We start from the raw sequence: 16,052 nt of genomic DNA, 5'->3' as shown, positions 1-16,052 counted from the left end.
TTCTTTTTTATTTTTGACGTAATAAATTATAAAAAATCCAGAGAAAAAGATCAGGAACTATATTTTACATACATTTGCGTTTTTTCGAACAGAATGAAAAAGCAACGTGACAAAAGTTTTACAATTCAATTGCAAGTTTGACATCCGTTTAGCCAGGGATACGCAGAGTGTTCTCGTAATCCCAACGAGAAAAGTGACTGGGAATGGCTAGAGACCCCGTATGTCATCTCGAACGACATGATCCGCCATGATTAATCGTCGCCGATATCCACGAAGCGTTCGTAGTCCTGGCACAATAATAGCTGGATTATCTCCGAAAGGAAGGAACTTTCGAAACTCACGCGGCCACGGGTTAGATCAGTGGCTTCCTCCTCGGCGATGTTCGTTGCGCAAGCAACGTATCGATTACAGGTTAATTCAATGCGGCTTCTGCGAGCATCGACACGTAGCATTGAATTCCTGACAAACGATCGACTAGGTTGTTCGTCGATCGTGAGTTAGGGCCTGAATAATCTTGAGAGTAAATCCTTTTTGATACGTCAGTAAACGACAAATTATGTTTGACAAATCCACGGGCATTCTTTAACGTTAGAACTACAAAGTAAGTTAAAATGACTTGTCAGTAGAAGAGACGGAATTGTTCCTTCCCAATTATTGAGTATTTAAACATTTTCTTCTTAATACTAGAAAAAGTAGTTATTTCTGATTTAAAAAAAAATGCTAATGTTACAATGCCAGTGTTGTAAATACCTTTTGGCTTGGAGTCAATTAGGATAATGTAACATGTGACAACCAGCCCCCCGTTAGAGTTGGTTGTCTCTTGCAACAGTTGTTTGTCACAGTTATCGTAAATGGTAAAATTTTTAGTAGAATACTTTAACAATAAATGATTTCTTCTAAAACAAATTGATTTGCAAAATTAATATTGGAATATGTAATATAATCTGAGTGAATTTACGATTCTTGCAAAAGTTTTGCCTATTTCGATATATTTAAATTAAAACTTTTTACACGAACTATTGTTCTTACGTGTTTCTTTTCTTATCCTTCGTTATGTGTGTTTGTAGTTCGTTCTTCACAGTAGTATCTGTAAGTATAATAGACTATACTTGTGACAACTATCCCCACTTGTGATAAACTATAAAAGTGGATTACAATACAACAACGGAGTAAAATGTTGGTAAAACTCTACGAGAAACGTCTGTCTCAAAGCATGCTGTTTATCTTAGTATTCTAAAAATTTCACAGTATGTAATACGCTACATATTACACAGAAAACGAAAGAGAAAATAAGAAATATTTATGCAAGTGAACAGAAATCGAATTTTTTCATCTAACAGCAACAATAAATAATGAAAAACGGCAATTCGTATAGCAAGCACTTACGCATGAAAAGCAGTACATTGTATACCTTGTAATCAGTCTGTTTAGAAGCGAAATTATACGAAATGTGACAACCAACGCGTGTGACAACTAGCCTCGTTAAACAAAGTGTTATAACAATACATTTTCTCAGATTTTTTGCAACTGTTATCACGATATGAAAATGAAAAATTATTTATTTATAAATTTGCAAAATTTCAAAAGTTTGCCATGTTTATCGACCGATCGAAATATATTAACGTGGTCTCATTCCTTGAAGTCTTCGTACATACGTATTCAACCAGAGATCAAGGAAATAGAATTTTTGAAAGATATGTTTCGAATTTATGGCGTATGTAGGACGAATTTATAAATGATCATTTAAGAACTTGTAAGATGGATAAAGTCGTGAGATTGTGAATAATATTTTAATAATACAGCGCATTGAAGAAGAAGTGAAGATAAAATTGCACCTCTGAAGCGAAATAAAATCACGTATTCCATTCTTTAATTTGGAAATCACTAATCCGAAAGTAAACAAATTTCACAAGAGGGTTTTGAGAAGAGGATAGTTTCGATTATTTTGAAAATCACAACCAATTTAGCTACAATGACGATGTAATGCGAAAGCAGGATCCTCGAGTACTTTGAAGCCGATCTTGAACATGAACGAAATTTCTTATTCCCCAGTGTAATCAATTCAAATTATGTATATTTTTATCTTTTCGTTATCAAAGCATCCGTACGATTGCACTATAGTACATTTCCTGTTCACACGATTGTCCGCAATCCAGCAATGAATTAAACTTTTACTGTAATCTAACATTGTAATAGAAAATATGTGGATAGCTTTGTGGTTAATGCTTTCGATCCAAGGCATTATCGTTCACAATGATCGCGTTCAGAATATCGTCCAACTCGTATGGATCAAGGCATGTGTAAGCACGAAGTCATTGTCCTGCCTTTGTTGTTGGCATCCGATCGTAAGAACGATATAGTCGATTGTGATTCGACGAACCCGTCGGATCTGCTTCCGAGACCACGAATGTGTACACGGAAGTGATCATTGTATCGCATAATGGTGAATTATAACGACAATACGAGCATGCAGACATTGAGTAATCTGGTATGATATCTGAATAATCATCTTATTGTTCGTTTGTTTGAGGTAATCCTTGATTCTATGGATTTTAAATTACATCCTTTCTTTCGAATCTTATGTGTACTTTGATACATAAAGAGAAACAATTATGAGGTCGTTGCAGAATAAATGTCGTGTTGCAATGGGTTTCATTTGAACTATCGTTAAAACGTTAAACACGGGATCAAGAAGCTTGTGACTCGTTGACAAGAGTGTGTCAATTCGGATGAATCTTGTATCGACTAAAAATATTTATTTCAAAATAAACCATAATCGTTCGAACTTTGCGATTTAAAAAAAGACATTAGTTATGCAACAACCTAATAAATATATTTAAAAATATTGGCGATACAAAGAGTGTAATTAGGCAGAATTGAAATCTTTGAGGGGCGGGAGGCGGAATGTCATCATCATTTGTATCTTTGTGGACATACCCCCACACATGTAGATCACGCACAAATCGTTAAAATGTTATATTTCTTTATTGTTATGATCTTGTTAGTATTCCCTTAGAAAAAAATCAAAACCAAAAAATTGTTCCAAAAATCGTAAGGTAACCCCTAATAAAATTCCCTATTGAATAGGGGAGTTAAGTAAGAATTGAAGGTGAAGTTAGTATACATTTGATGGTTTGAAATCAGTTGGAAATTCTTTTAAGAAATACATCTAATAATCAATAGATTAATTAATAATTTGTTTGAAGGTTCGAAATTTACTTTCTTCCCTTTCCCTAAAAGGTACGAATTTATTGTTCTGGTGTTCAAACTTTAAAATTAGGAAATCAATAACAAGGAACAAACGTATTAACGATTAAGATTGGATTTATTATAAATAATTATTTGATTGGTACTTAGGAATACGGTTCTGTGTAGTTACACTCAACTCTTTTTGTATACGAAAGATACGTTCCTCAAAAAATCGTGTAAAAGAAACCGTCTAAAAAGAATTGTTTCCTATAGTAAACTGGGAGACACGTTCCGAGTTATTAAGAAACCGTGTAAAATGGAATAAAGAATATTTCATTCTAAAAGCCGTATAAAGGATTGACGAAAATTTATATATAAATACATTTAAATATTTGGCAGCAAAATAAAATTCATACAGATTTAAATTATGTTCTAACTAAAATAAAATTATTATCATATAAATATTGCAAAAAGAAAAAATTAAACATTTTCAATAAAAAATACTAGAAATAATATAAGTTATTATTCGTCACTACTTGATAATAATCGCATATGTTTATAGTCAGATGGACAAAAATCGCTATCTTCGCTAGAGATCTACCACATCCGCCAGACTGCAATGAAGATTTTCGTCCGGTTATAACATTTTGAATAGATTGACTACTTTCCGAAAGTCCTTGCGGTACTGATCTATTTGTCAGAAAATCTGTTATTTTCTTTTGCTCTTCTAGTTTTCCAAGTTCTAATAATTTTTAATCGTTAGAGAGGGAATAAGGGTTTTTTTCTTGCACCGTGTTAAAGGAAATAAACTGTGTAAAAGGAAGGAAGGAAGGCAGTTTTTTTCTTCGACCGTGTTAAAGGTAATAAACTGTGTAAAAGGAAGGAAGGCAGTTTTTTTCTTCGGCCGTGTTATTTAACAATCGTGTAAAAAAAAAGAGTTGGGGGATTAGGAAGAACCCACACCTCAGATGTCTAAAACCTAGCCGAGTGAAGCTGTTGTAATTGGTTAATCCGTTGGAGATAAATTAATTCTCAAACAGAAGGACCAATCAAACAGCTTTATCTCTTCGACGTTTAGCCAAATGTAGTGGCGTTGAGAAACCGCCCTTGGTAACGGAAAAACAAAAAAGAAAAACCGATTTTTGATTCTCGGTGTAAAGAATCGATTCTCAGAACAATCGAACATCAGAGAATCGATTGAAAAGATCGATTTTGTAACCACAAGAACATCCTTAGCTGTCATCACTCTGCTGCTAACACATATCAACTTATCTTTAGTATTTCTGTTACATAATATTCTGAAAGTTTGAAAGCTTTCCTTGAAATATGCCAAAAAAAGAATGAACTGGATGACCATCAACGCAAGTTAATTCTTTTTGTTTAAAGAATAGGGTAAAAGTGAGAAAGAAATTGTTGTGACTGTCATTAGGGCAACCCCAGCCATTAGGGCAAAGGGTGACCTAATAAAATATTCACAAAAGTAATAAAGAAATTTTCTTTTGACATTTTAATAGTATCATTTTCCCCTAATACAAACATCTTTTTTTAAAAATTCATATTTTATGGAATGACCAATAATTTTGATGAAGGCTGTATGTATTTCCAAATTGCAAGTAAAGTATCCTTTACCACATACCATTTAAACGTAGAACTGTCACTAAACGAGGAATTTCATGGAATCGCGTCATTATACGTTATTACGGGCCCGTTCTCAAGGAAATGGAGGGTATCGGCAGAATTCACTGTGCACCCCAACACACAAGTTGCACTTGTAACAAAGTTCTCATCGTGGCCGGATTTCGGATATCCTGGTGTTACAGTTAACTTCCAACGTCGACAACGTGCACCCATGTTCGTTTGAAATAAGAGGCTCGCGACTGCGTCGACGTATTGTCTCAACTCTGTTGGTAGTTTCGATCCCGAGATAAACAATATCAATGCGATAATGTATGTGTATATGCATATATATGTATGTGTCTAGGATATCGTAGACCACTGGTCCGTTGTGAATTTAAGCGATTACGCTCATCATCAGCTTAACAATGACAATTTCGAATATAATAGAATATAGTTTTGTACGGTCGTGACTTGACTTCAATATTCACGTTTCACGGTATACCGGTTCGTCTTTGAGCGATGGAACCACTCATCGAGAAATTTATATAATTATTCTGAAATTGAAATTTATTAATTCATTCGTCTTTATACGAGTACAATTATCGAGGATAACTGCTATTAGTGCAAGAGAAAATATTAAACTGTTGCACATGAAGTTTATTAGACAAAGCAAGATCAAAGGGGATTTATATGTATAGTAAATCCTCGATGAGTGTTCGAAGGCTCCTCGGCTCTGAACAAGAAATATTTCATAAACTAATGGCCATATGCGGCTGAAACAAATGAATATCATTGGCTTCAGAATTCCAAGCTCTATTATTATTAAGGATCACTATCAAGGAGGCTTCTCCTTCTCACTACCGAGGAGCCATCGATCACTTATCGAGGGTTTACTGTACAGCGGCGACTCGGGGCAGACGTAACACGTGACGAATGTAACAACTGTTATAAAACAAATGCTAATAGACCAACAATTCTCTCCTCCCATCTTTGTACGCAAATTCCATCTGTCCTCCACTACAGTTTTGGCCAACACGCAGCAGTCAACAGTTTCTCTAATGCGACTACCCTATTGAAATAATACACCAAAAGTGAATTTGCATGATCCCTTTCAATTATGCATATTTTTGTTTCAATTCCGTAAAATTTTCTGAAATTGTTTGTGTTATCTTAAATAAATAATTAATGTATTTTCGGGTAGATATAACCTTTATCATGATAATAAATTAGGTTTCCATCATAGTAACGTGTTTATGACAGCGCTAGTAGGGACAAAATTGGTTGAATGCAGAAGTGGTTAAACTATACTACGTAACATTGTTTCGACATATTCAAAGGCAGGAAAATATGATTGAAGAGGGTCGAGCTTGCCTACCTTTTTTTCGTTATACATCGACGAAAAGGGTGTTTTCAAACGAAGAGGACATTGTTTTGCGAGATAATTTGTTGTACTTATTTGCTATCAATTACGGAATAACAACAAAAGAAGTCGAATAATTGGCTTACGAGTTGGCAATAAAACATAAGAAACGTACATATTCCTGACTCTTGGAAAAAAAATAAATGATAATATTTTTCGTCCTTGTTTGCATTCTTCCAAAATTTTAAAGTTCATATTATCTCTATCTTTGTCTTTGTCTTTGTCTTTATCTTTATGTCTATCTACAGACTAAATGAAAATATCATTTGAAAGCATCTTTTCTATTTGTTAATTTTTTTTTAATTTTGATACGGTGTTACAATTGTCAATAGGGACAAAAGTAACAAATGTGTCATTTTAAAGAATGTCTTATTTTAAACAACTGGTATAGTATATTCCAAGTTTTAACGTTTGATTATATTGTCCAATAATCAAGGTTTCTTACCGTGTACGAATTTCAAACACATTTAATAGTATTTTAAAGTTACAGACTCGAAAAGGCAAGTTCTTACGTTTGTGCTTGGTCTTCCCTATTAATTATATAAATACTTTAATATTTACGCCAAAACTTTAACCTCGTTTCCCATTACGTCTGTTTCAGACAGTAGATTCCGACACTTTCGCAACGACCTTTATCAAGGCGATGATCCAATTTCAACGACAACGTTGGAGGAAAAAGTTGCAAGGGATCGGGTGAAAGCGCGCAAGAGAATCGGTGAGCTGAAGAAACGAAGAAAAGAGAAGAAGAAACGCAAGCAAATCGCCGGGAAATCCTTATCCGAATCGCCTCTAGCGTCACCAGTCGCTGCCTTAAATGAAACAATAATGTCGAGGTTGGATCTGAGCTGCTTCATGAAAGCTCGCAAGAAGGGATTTGCGAAAGCCCCCCATGTTGAACACGCGTATCCAGTGAAATATGCCAGGTTTGTGTCTCTTCCGAACAAAAAAGTATAAGGTTTTATTCGGTTTCTTTACCACCGTTACCCGTTCGATCTCTGTACACAATTGATAATTGTAAACGTCAAATAAACTGTTAAAAAGATACTGCCACAGACAGAAATAATATCAGTTCCTTTGGGAGGTATTGTTATATTGTAAATCAATTTCTTGAAGTATAAACAGTGGAGATGCACTATTTCGACAGTGCAATATCGTTGATGTTAGTGGTGGAGTAAAATCGATAGTTGGCACCATCGATACTTTTCGTTTGTTGGGTTACTAGTCATCGATAGTTATCCTTAGTTATAGGTACATACCAGTAGATACAACATAAATGAACATATGTATGTACTTACGTTTGTCTGCTCAAGAGTTGAATGAGAAGTTTAGTGAGTAGTAGAATACCAAAGTTTAGTTTTTTTATTCTGCATTGTCATTTGAAATAATAAAGTACTTGGTAAATATATAATTCGAGAACAATTTACTATATAAATAAACTTTTGAAATTTCGTTTATATACCTTCGTTTCAACTAAATTTATTATTTCTATTCGAATAATTACTTGTTATTCTCAATTGTTATACTTATTGTAATGATTTTAAATAAAATTATAGTTCAATCGGTCACATACTTTCACCAGCACATATTATGAAACCGTCTAAACTATACTCTGTCAAATTCTACACAATTTCTCATAAAAAAAAACACCATTGGACAGGATTTATTGAAGCGACGAACATTTCGTCTGCAGCCGAGCAAATATTTATGAGTTGTGTGCGGGTGCTAGTTTCTTCGCCGCCAATTGTATATGTTTCTACGTATTTTTGCAGGAGGAAAAATGTACTGCCCCCGTACAATCGATACCTTGTCGCAGTTTACGAGTGCACAGAGGGTTTCGTTTTCGAGGACTCAATGGCGGATCGGCTCTTTTGCAGCGATGCCACTTGGTTGGGCGTTCTTCCGCGTTGTATAAAGGACGGAAGTAAGTATTGGGGAATAGAAGCGTTAGGTTTGTAGAAATATTTGTCTGACGGTACGAAAATAATAATATTCTCAGAAATATTTTCTAGCATTCCACCGTTAATGTTCTCGTTGCAAAATTGTTTATACTTTCAGGTCGTCAAAAATTCCGAGCTTTGTTTTGCGTACGTTTTGACGTAGTGTTTTCGAAAATTCTGTACAAATCCATGAAAGATGAAAAATACTGCTGTATATGTATAATGAAAGAAGAGAAATAGAATTGTGCAAGACTCGAAAGTAAATATCTATCTATATACACAATAATGATTATAATGGAAATGATAGAGGTTTATTATTGAATGTAAAAATATATTGTTTTCATATATGTATATATCCTTGAGAATATTATTATACTAAGTTTAATGACAGAATAATCTGGTAGAAGTGGATATACCATCGTAAAGGTAGATAATATTAATAGCGCAATAATATTATTTTACTGAAATTTTTTGACCTTCCTCGGATAAATCTGGGTTTTTATGTTCCGCATGTAAATGTAACGCAATATGAAATCCGCTCAGCTTGTCTACTTAGCACATTTTAATGGTATATGCATGTAAAAATCTGTGTATTATTGTGTAAAATTATTAAAATTGAGACATGGGTTGTGGTGATCGGATTTCTCCATAAGTAACAATAGCGAACGTATTGAGTCATTATTACGACTTGACTTATACCAGTTTAAAAAAACTGGTAATATGTAATTATAGCTTTATATATTCACGAAACTGTAACAAGTATTGCAGTTGAAAACTTTTCACCAATAATGAATCCGACTTACAAGTAAACAGACAGAAATTAAGAATTTTAATAATTGTGGGTTCTTACCTTGATCCTCCACACGGTTGAAGCTCAAATCTTCCTTTCACAAAGAGGAAGACAATTGGATATTAAATTGCAAATTGCAGAAATCATTCGTTTTTGTTACAGAAGGAACACTCAACAGCGTGAAACGTTGCAATCAAGACAGGGGAGGATGCGAGCATATATGCGAAAACACTGAGACAGGTGTGAAGTGTACGTGCTTCGATGGATATCGCCCGAAAGGATATGCCTGCCTAGGTAACGTTTATTTCACTTCAAATGCTATAACTCTGAATACTGTAGGAGCTTAGAAAGAGGTACTGGACACTGGGGATATTAACTTCCTATCTTCTCGATTTGAATTATGGGAACTGTTGGTTTTCTTATGTTAGTTCACGAGTAGATTTAACGTTAAAGTTTATAGATACACCTGCAGTAATCGTGAAAATAAAATCTGTGGTTTTGGAACAAAAATTCTGTGACAATAGAATTTATTTATTTCCATAAAGAGGCTAAATAACATGAACTTATGTTTAAAATGAAGTGGGAAATATGGAAATGATCTGGTTGTTAAATACGTTGCTGCTGACAGAATATTATCTAACGTGACAGAGTAGAGTAAATTATAACAAAAAAGGGAAAAGTAATCATTGGAATAACAGTTTGCCATTGTACCACTCGGTTGTTAATGACGTTCAGTATTTTAAGACTATATATATAAATATGGATTTATATGAACTTATATTTAGAAAGTGATATTGAAATCTAAGCGAAATGTTTTTACTTGAAGGTTCATTTACGAGTTAGTTTACGAAGTTGTTACTGAAGCCTTTTAATAAGTTATAAATGAACTAAAAACATCACTAAACTTTATTAAATTTAAAATGTGTGTATTTCGCAGTTTACGTATATTGGTAGGCAACGAAAAAGTTTGTTCACTAATTTGAGAAATTTTAACATACGTTGCTTGCCTTGCAAAATCTGAACGAAATTATACCAAAATGAATACAGATACGGTAACTGAATAAAATTTATGAAAAAACCTATACATTAACGTTGTTAGCGTTATGTATTTTCACATTGGCTAAGAAAATTCGAACATAGGTAATGTGTATGAATGTAAAAATTTGTTTCCTTAACTCCTAACTGGTGAGGTGGGATCTGACATCCCCCAATTGTTTTCTATTTAAGCATTCAATTTTTATATATTTTTTTCTCCAGAAGGATTCAAATCTTTTTAATAGGTACATATGTACATGTGTATATTCGTACAAGTAGTATGAATCAAATTTTATTTATAAAGAAAATAAGTACACAACTAATTGTTTTGATTGTTATGTAAGAAATCATCGAAGTAAACAGGTATTTCATTAAGTATCGGGTGAATAAAAATAAAATATTCTAAACACGTAGAACTGATAATAAATAGACATTCCAGCTAAAAGACACTGTGTTAAAAAACTAGTCGAAAGAAATTTCTTTGAAGAGCATTCTGAAGTTTGATATCTGTAAATTACAGGACTACTATTTTTTCAGACTATAGAATGAATTCACAATGTGTGCTTGCTGCACCACAAGGAATATAATAATGAAAGCATAATGGGCAACTACTGATCACCAGAGGTTGCTGCGTAAATGGGTATTTGATTCTAATTTGTTTGAAAGTTTCATGGCGTTCCTTAGACCCCATCTCATCAATCAAAGATTAAACGCTTTTGGTGTGTTTAAATTCAATGAAGCATTCTGTAAGCAGGGTGTTACCGAAATGGAGGTACAACAAAAAAGGATGCGATTCTACATGCAAAAATAAGTCGAAAATGTAGAATACCAATAAAATAATCAATTTTCAGAATTCATCTGACGCGTATGTATTTCAAACCTGGGCACTTATAAAATGATGTTATTTGAAATATTATTTCAAATAACGTGTCATTTTATTTCATTTTTATTTTCACGCATGTGATTACGTCTGAAATAACATTAATCGAAATATTATTTCAAATAATATGTTATTTTATTTTCGGAACATTTGAAATAATTCTTAGAAATAATTATGAAATTGTTCTTCGAAATTGTATCAGGTTCCTATATCTGATTTGATTTTAATGACATTTATCTGGAGAATAACACCCCTCTTCCATCTTCCATACCAGTGGAACGATTATTTTCTTTCGCGACAATATTAGATGGACCCAAGCAAAAATCCCTCACGGATTAGCTTTTCGAAGAGCGGATTTGCTTAAAGCCGATTGCTTTAATGACTTCTTAAAATAAAATGTTGTTTGCATATTACTTTGAGTATTATTTCTTCTATCAAATTTTAAATACGAAAATAACAAAATAATACATAATTTTCAAATAGCAGTATTGTAAATAATGCTCCGAAATAAATTGTTTATTATTTTCAATTCAAATAAAATTTGCCCAGGTCTGACGTATTCAAATTCAGTGACGATCAGTAGAAACAGAATGCAATGAACAGACGCGACAGCTGACGCCTATCCACCAGGTTTCAAATTCAATTAACTCGAAAACGAAGCATCGTACGAAAAGATGTTATTCTACACTTTTGACTTACTTTTCCAAGAATCACATTCTTATATGTTGTACCACCGTTTCGACGACACTCTGTAAAAGATTATCGATCTCCGGAAAAATAGAATTTTTCACAAGACTAAATTTTTTACAAAACCTGTCTGTGGATAGGAGAAATTCAGATCGCAGAAATGGATTCACCATACTAAAAAATCCATAAAATATTACACGGTTGTAACTTATGTAACAAAACTATTCTACTCCTGTTATGTATCTCAGCAGTTTGTCCGAAATATTCCAGGACACGGTAGGTACATACCATGGGTAACGGTGTTAGCGAATGTCGGAAATGAATTTCGTTTCTCTTCAGCTATCATTCGTGACTCGCAGTGTTAGCAGTAAATCGTTGGATTTGTTGAATCCCTGCGATCTGAAATTGAGATACAGCATGGTTTATGCTTGTCCGTGGGCCGGATAAGGTCACACATAAGGGAGGCTTACAATTTTCTGACCCGAGAATCTACGTTTCGCCACGGGCTTCCCCCTCCCCCCCTTGCCCATACTTCTTTGCCGTGACTTCGTCGAAATCCGAACAGCCGGGATCTGAAGTCGGAGAAACGTGTAATTCAACGGGCGCGCGTGAGGAAAAAAAACAAAGAGCTCAGGTTCCGTACGAGAATTTCGTGAATCGTAAAATCTCGCCTCTTTTGGATAAATTCCTTGGAACGTACCGAGTGTTATATAACGTGCGAATATACGGGGTGTTGAAGACAACCGAAACGAAATTGAATTTAAATTACGCGGGCGTGGGAGTTGAGCGAGGGAGCTATCAATTTGGGGAAGTAATAATAACTTCTTCTACAGGTTGGTCCATCTAAAAGTAGACACCTAAATATCTCCTTCAGTTGTGATTACATAATCACTGTTTATCATTGTTTCTTATTATGCTACGTTATGATATATGATTTTATGTAATAGATGCACTGCTAATTGTATCTACTCAACTGTACCTATTATAAAGGCCGAATACCCGTTAAAAAATTAAATTAAATTTTGTAGATAGTGCCGATACATCCTTAATTTTCGTCGTAGCTTGGCATGTAGAATCGATCCTGTGAAAGTGTCCCGCATTTTTATTAACATCCTGTATAACAATGTCTTGTTTTGCAGCGTGGACTCTGCTTTACGGAGATCGATGCAGAAACGGTGGTAGTATGATTAAACTGTCAACCATAGTGAGTCTTTCATTTCTCTAGGTATATCATCGTCTGTGTACATAAATCAGGTCCCACTTTCGACTCGATTAGTCAACCGAACAGTTAGCAGCGCGTGATTCGAATGCCCGTGGCACACAGGTAGACACGTGGTCGAAACACGGTGTAGGTGCCAGCTCCCATTGTATGCTAATCGGCACCGGCGTCTCCGTGAAAACGACCGCACTGCGAGAGCTGCTATCGAAGTGTGTTTCAAGTGCAACTGCTGTCGCCCCTGGTCCCCAAACAAGCTTTCTCGATCCCGTATTGGAATCTATGTGGCGACATTAATCTGTAACCCGTAATTTATGTCCCCGTCTCGGTCACGTGAAATTTTATCGATTAAAATGGCTGTCACAAGCGATGGCGTAAATATTCCCATCTGATTATCGCACATTTACGCAATGAATGCTTGTGTATTCGATGGTTGACAAACATCGATGATGTTGAAAGACGTGGTACAAATTTTTCCTGAAAAAAGAAATCTGTTTTTTTTTATGAAATTGTATAACATTCATATTATACATGGCAAACAAGATAGCACATGTTTTTGCTTTAAATTTTTTTATTTGTATGTATTTTTTAAATAGAATGGTATCGTGAAATAGTATACTAACATGGAACTAGTCTGAATTTGATTATTCTAATTCCTCCGTTAGTTCGATTCTTCGTTCTGTGATTGCTTGTTATTCTTTGGAGATAAGAGCAACGAACGCCACCATCGATGTGTAATCGCAGCTGTCGCGACGCTTAGTCCGTTTTCTCGTTATACAACAATAAATAATTTTTTAAGAATTTTTCCCAGACGAGAAATAGTTATAATTATACGCTATTCGACTTGTGGATTCGAGGAGCCCCCTTCCCCTAGGCGTTCTAGGGTCAACCTATTTGCATCGAATGACGAAATAAGCCTCAAAATTTTGTAAAATTTTTTAACGTTATTATTATTATTATTATTATCGTGAATGTTATCCTTTGGATAAGTGTTCTTCTAGTAATTCTAGACTAATCTAGTAATTCTACTTCATTTGATATTAAAAAGTGTGTATACCGTTGTTTTATGATAACTGTGCTTTGAAATGTTACAAAAATTTTTAGTTACTCATACTATAATTATGTACTACATTACATGTACATGGTGGGCTATAAGTCGCTTGGCATTAGTTACTCACCTCTTCATTTATTAGTGTGGAGAATAATAAAGAAGAGAGTTTATTTTGTGATAATTTGGGACTTTGAGCGTCTAAAAAAACATATCGAGTCTGAATTCGAGAACCTGTTCTCTTAGAATATTTGTCATACGATTTGTGCCTCTGCGTTGCAAAGATGTAATTGTTGCAATGCAAACGCAGGAGGGCGCATTGAGAAGCTATGTAGTGTAGGTTAGTAGACGATATGTTTTCTCATTATACACGACTATCTGTTTGTAATAATAAAATGCAAGCGAAAACAGAAATATTTGAAATTTAAGTACATTTCTGTACAGTGACTTATGATCTATCCTGTACATCTTCGTAGTATGGTTTTATATGTATAAAAGTTTTCGTAGGTCAAGGACTCTGTTTGTCCCACTGACCACTTACTATAAGTGTTAAAAAAATATATATATTATTGGTATTTCTTCATTGATCATATAAAAAATTAAAGTTTGTTCATGTACGTTGCTTTTCTTGAACCTATTAATACAGTTAAATCGAAGACTTAAATCGAAGATTGATTGAAATTTATATTTTTTTTATATATTCGAGTGCACTTTGGTGAGTAGTAAAAAATTAAAAAGTGTTTTTCGGTGATACAGGTCCATCTGATTGATCTAGAAAACTGAATTAAACGTGTTCAATAATTTCCAACTTTAAAAGTTGATATAGGGTACTAATAAAAAATACATTCCGATGTTGTATGATTTTATTAGATTATTATTGCATTATGAACTTGGACAATGGTAATAATTTTGATAATATTTCTGCCACTGGTTTTTTGCAGACATTGACGAATGCGTCGAAAGTACAGCTGGTTGCGCTCAAATCTGTCACAACGAGCCTGGGGCCTTCCGTTGTGAATGTCACCCCGGTTATCAGTTGGGAACCGACAGTAAAACATGTCACGGTGAGTGAAAAAACTGATTTAATTTTGATATTAACACTGCAAATATCCTGCTAATTCATAGTTTTAGTTATAGATAAGCATGCAGATCTTTTCACAAAGTTACATTTTTACAAATTAATTTAACTGTTCCGCCGTACATTTACGAAGTCTGTCAGAAAAGTAACGGGTCTGCTGGCGAAGAAAAAAATCAAAGTTAACTTCTTCAGGATCGTTAATTTAGAAAACCATAATCCACTGGAGACATTGTTCTTATATCTTGAAATAGTGCTAGGTATCGTCAACTGGAATGCGTTCAATTGGTTTGTCACAATCTATTCAATGTTCCCCAAGGCGACAACCCTTCAGGAGGGTTTTCATTTTTGAAAACAGAAATAAGTCATATGGACTCATAAGGGAAGGCACGGAAGTGTCCTCCTCCGATTTTGATGAAACTTCGTATGTCTTTTAAGCAGTCAAAAATAAGGGATACATATTTTTTTATCGGCTGAGACGCGACTTTAAGGATTGAAACCACCCTTCCAAGTTTCGATCTGAATTTTATATACAGCCATACACTCAAGTGTTCCATATTTGTTACGTTGACTATAAAGAAAACTACGTTTTAAAAAATACTACCAAAAATATATGTTTGCTAGATAAATTTTGTTAATAAATCTATAAAACGTAGTCTAAAAATGCATATGGTTGCTATAACAATATTCATTTTAACCCTGGCCCTATAATGTTCTTGATGTCTGCAGTCTCCAGAATTACTTTATCATCAATAATTCCTCAGAAACAAAAGGAATTCGTGTACTTATCGCAATTGTATATTTACTCTAAAAGTTAAATATTAATTTCAGCAAACTAGTATTTCCCTTTGACTGAAAAAAAACGAATAATATTTCTGTTTGTTGATTCCATTTTTATATCGTCACCACGAGTCTGACTCGATGTTATAAGGCAAGGAGTTAAGCAGCAACTGATGCACAAAATAATATTTTTAATCATTTGTTGATTTCTTAATATTCATAAACAAAATCCATTTCCTTATATTTTTCCACGAAATAACTATACACGTTCTATTCATAATTCTAAACACTCTTTAGTAACTTAATTCCTTCTTATAAACTGAACATGATTTACTGCTTCCGTTCTTACGCTCTTATTAAACAAAGTTTTTCCATTTC

The 16,052-nt window shown here is 34.1% G+C and overlaps 1 protein-coding gene across 1 annotated transcript in view; it reads left to right on the top strand.

The window, feature by feature from the left end:
* LOC107193751 (fibrillin-1-like) overlaps nt 1-16,052 on the top strand; it is a 130,050-nt gene that overhangs the window by 48,992 nt on the left and 65,006 nt on the right. The window contains 4 exon segments of the mRNA XM_015583255.1: nt 6,828-7,149; nt 7,996-8,147; nt 9,116-9,247; nt 14,761-14,883. Coding sequence (XP_015438741.1) covers nt 6,828-7,149; nt 7,996-8,147; nt 9,116-9,247; nt 14,761-14,883 — 729 coding nt within the window.

The sequence above is a fragment of the Dufourea novaeangliae genome, unplaced genomic scaffold (genome assembly GCF_001272555.1).
Source record: "Dufourea novaeangliae isolate 0120121106 unplaced genomic scaffold, ASM127255v1 scaffold24, whole genome shotgun sequence".
NCBI classification, from domain to species: Eukaryota; Metazoa; Arthropoda; class Insecta; order Hymenoptera; family Halictidae; genus Dufourea; species Dufourea novaeangliae.
The sequence above is the reverse complement of the archived record's forward strand: the minus strand, read 5'-3'. Positions and strand labels throughout refer to the sequence as shown.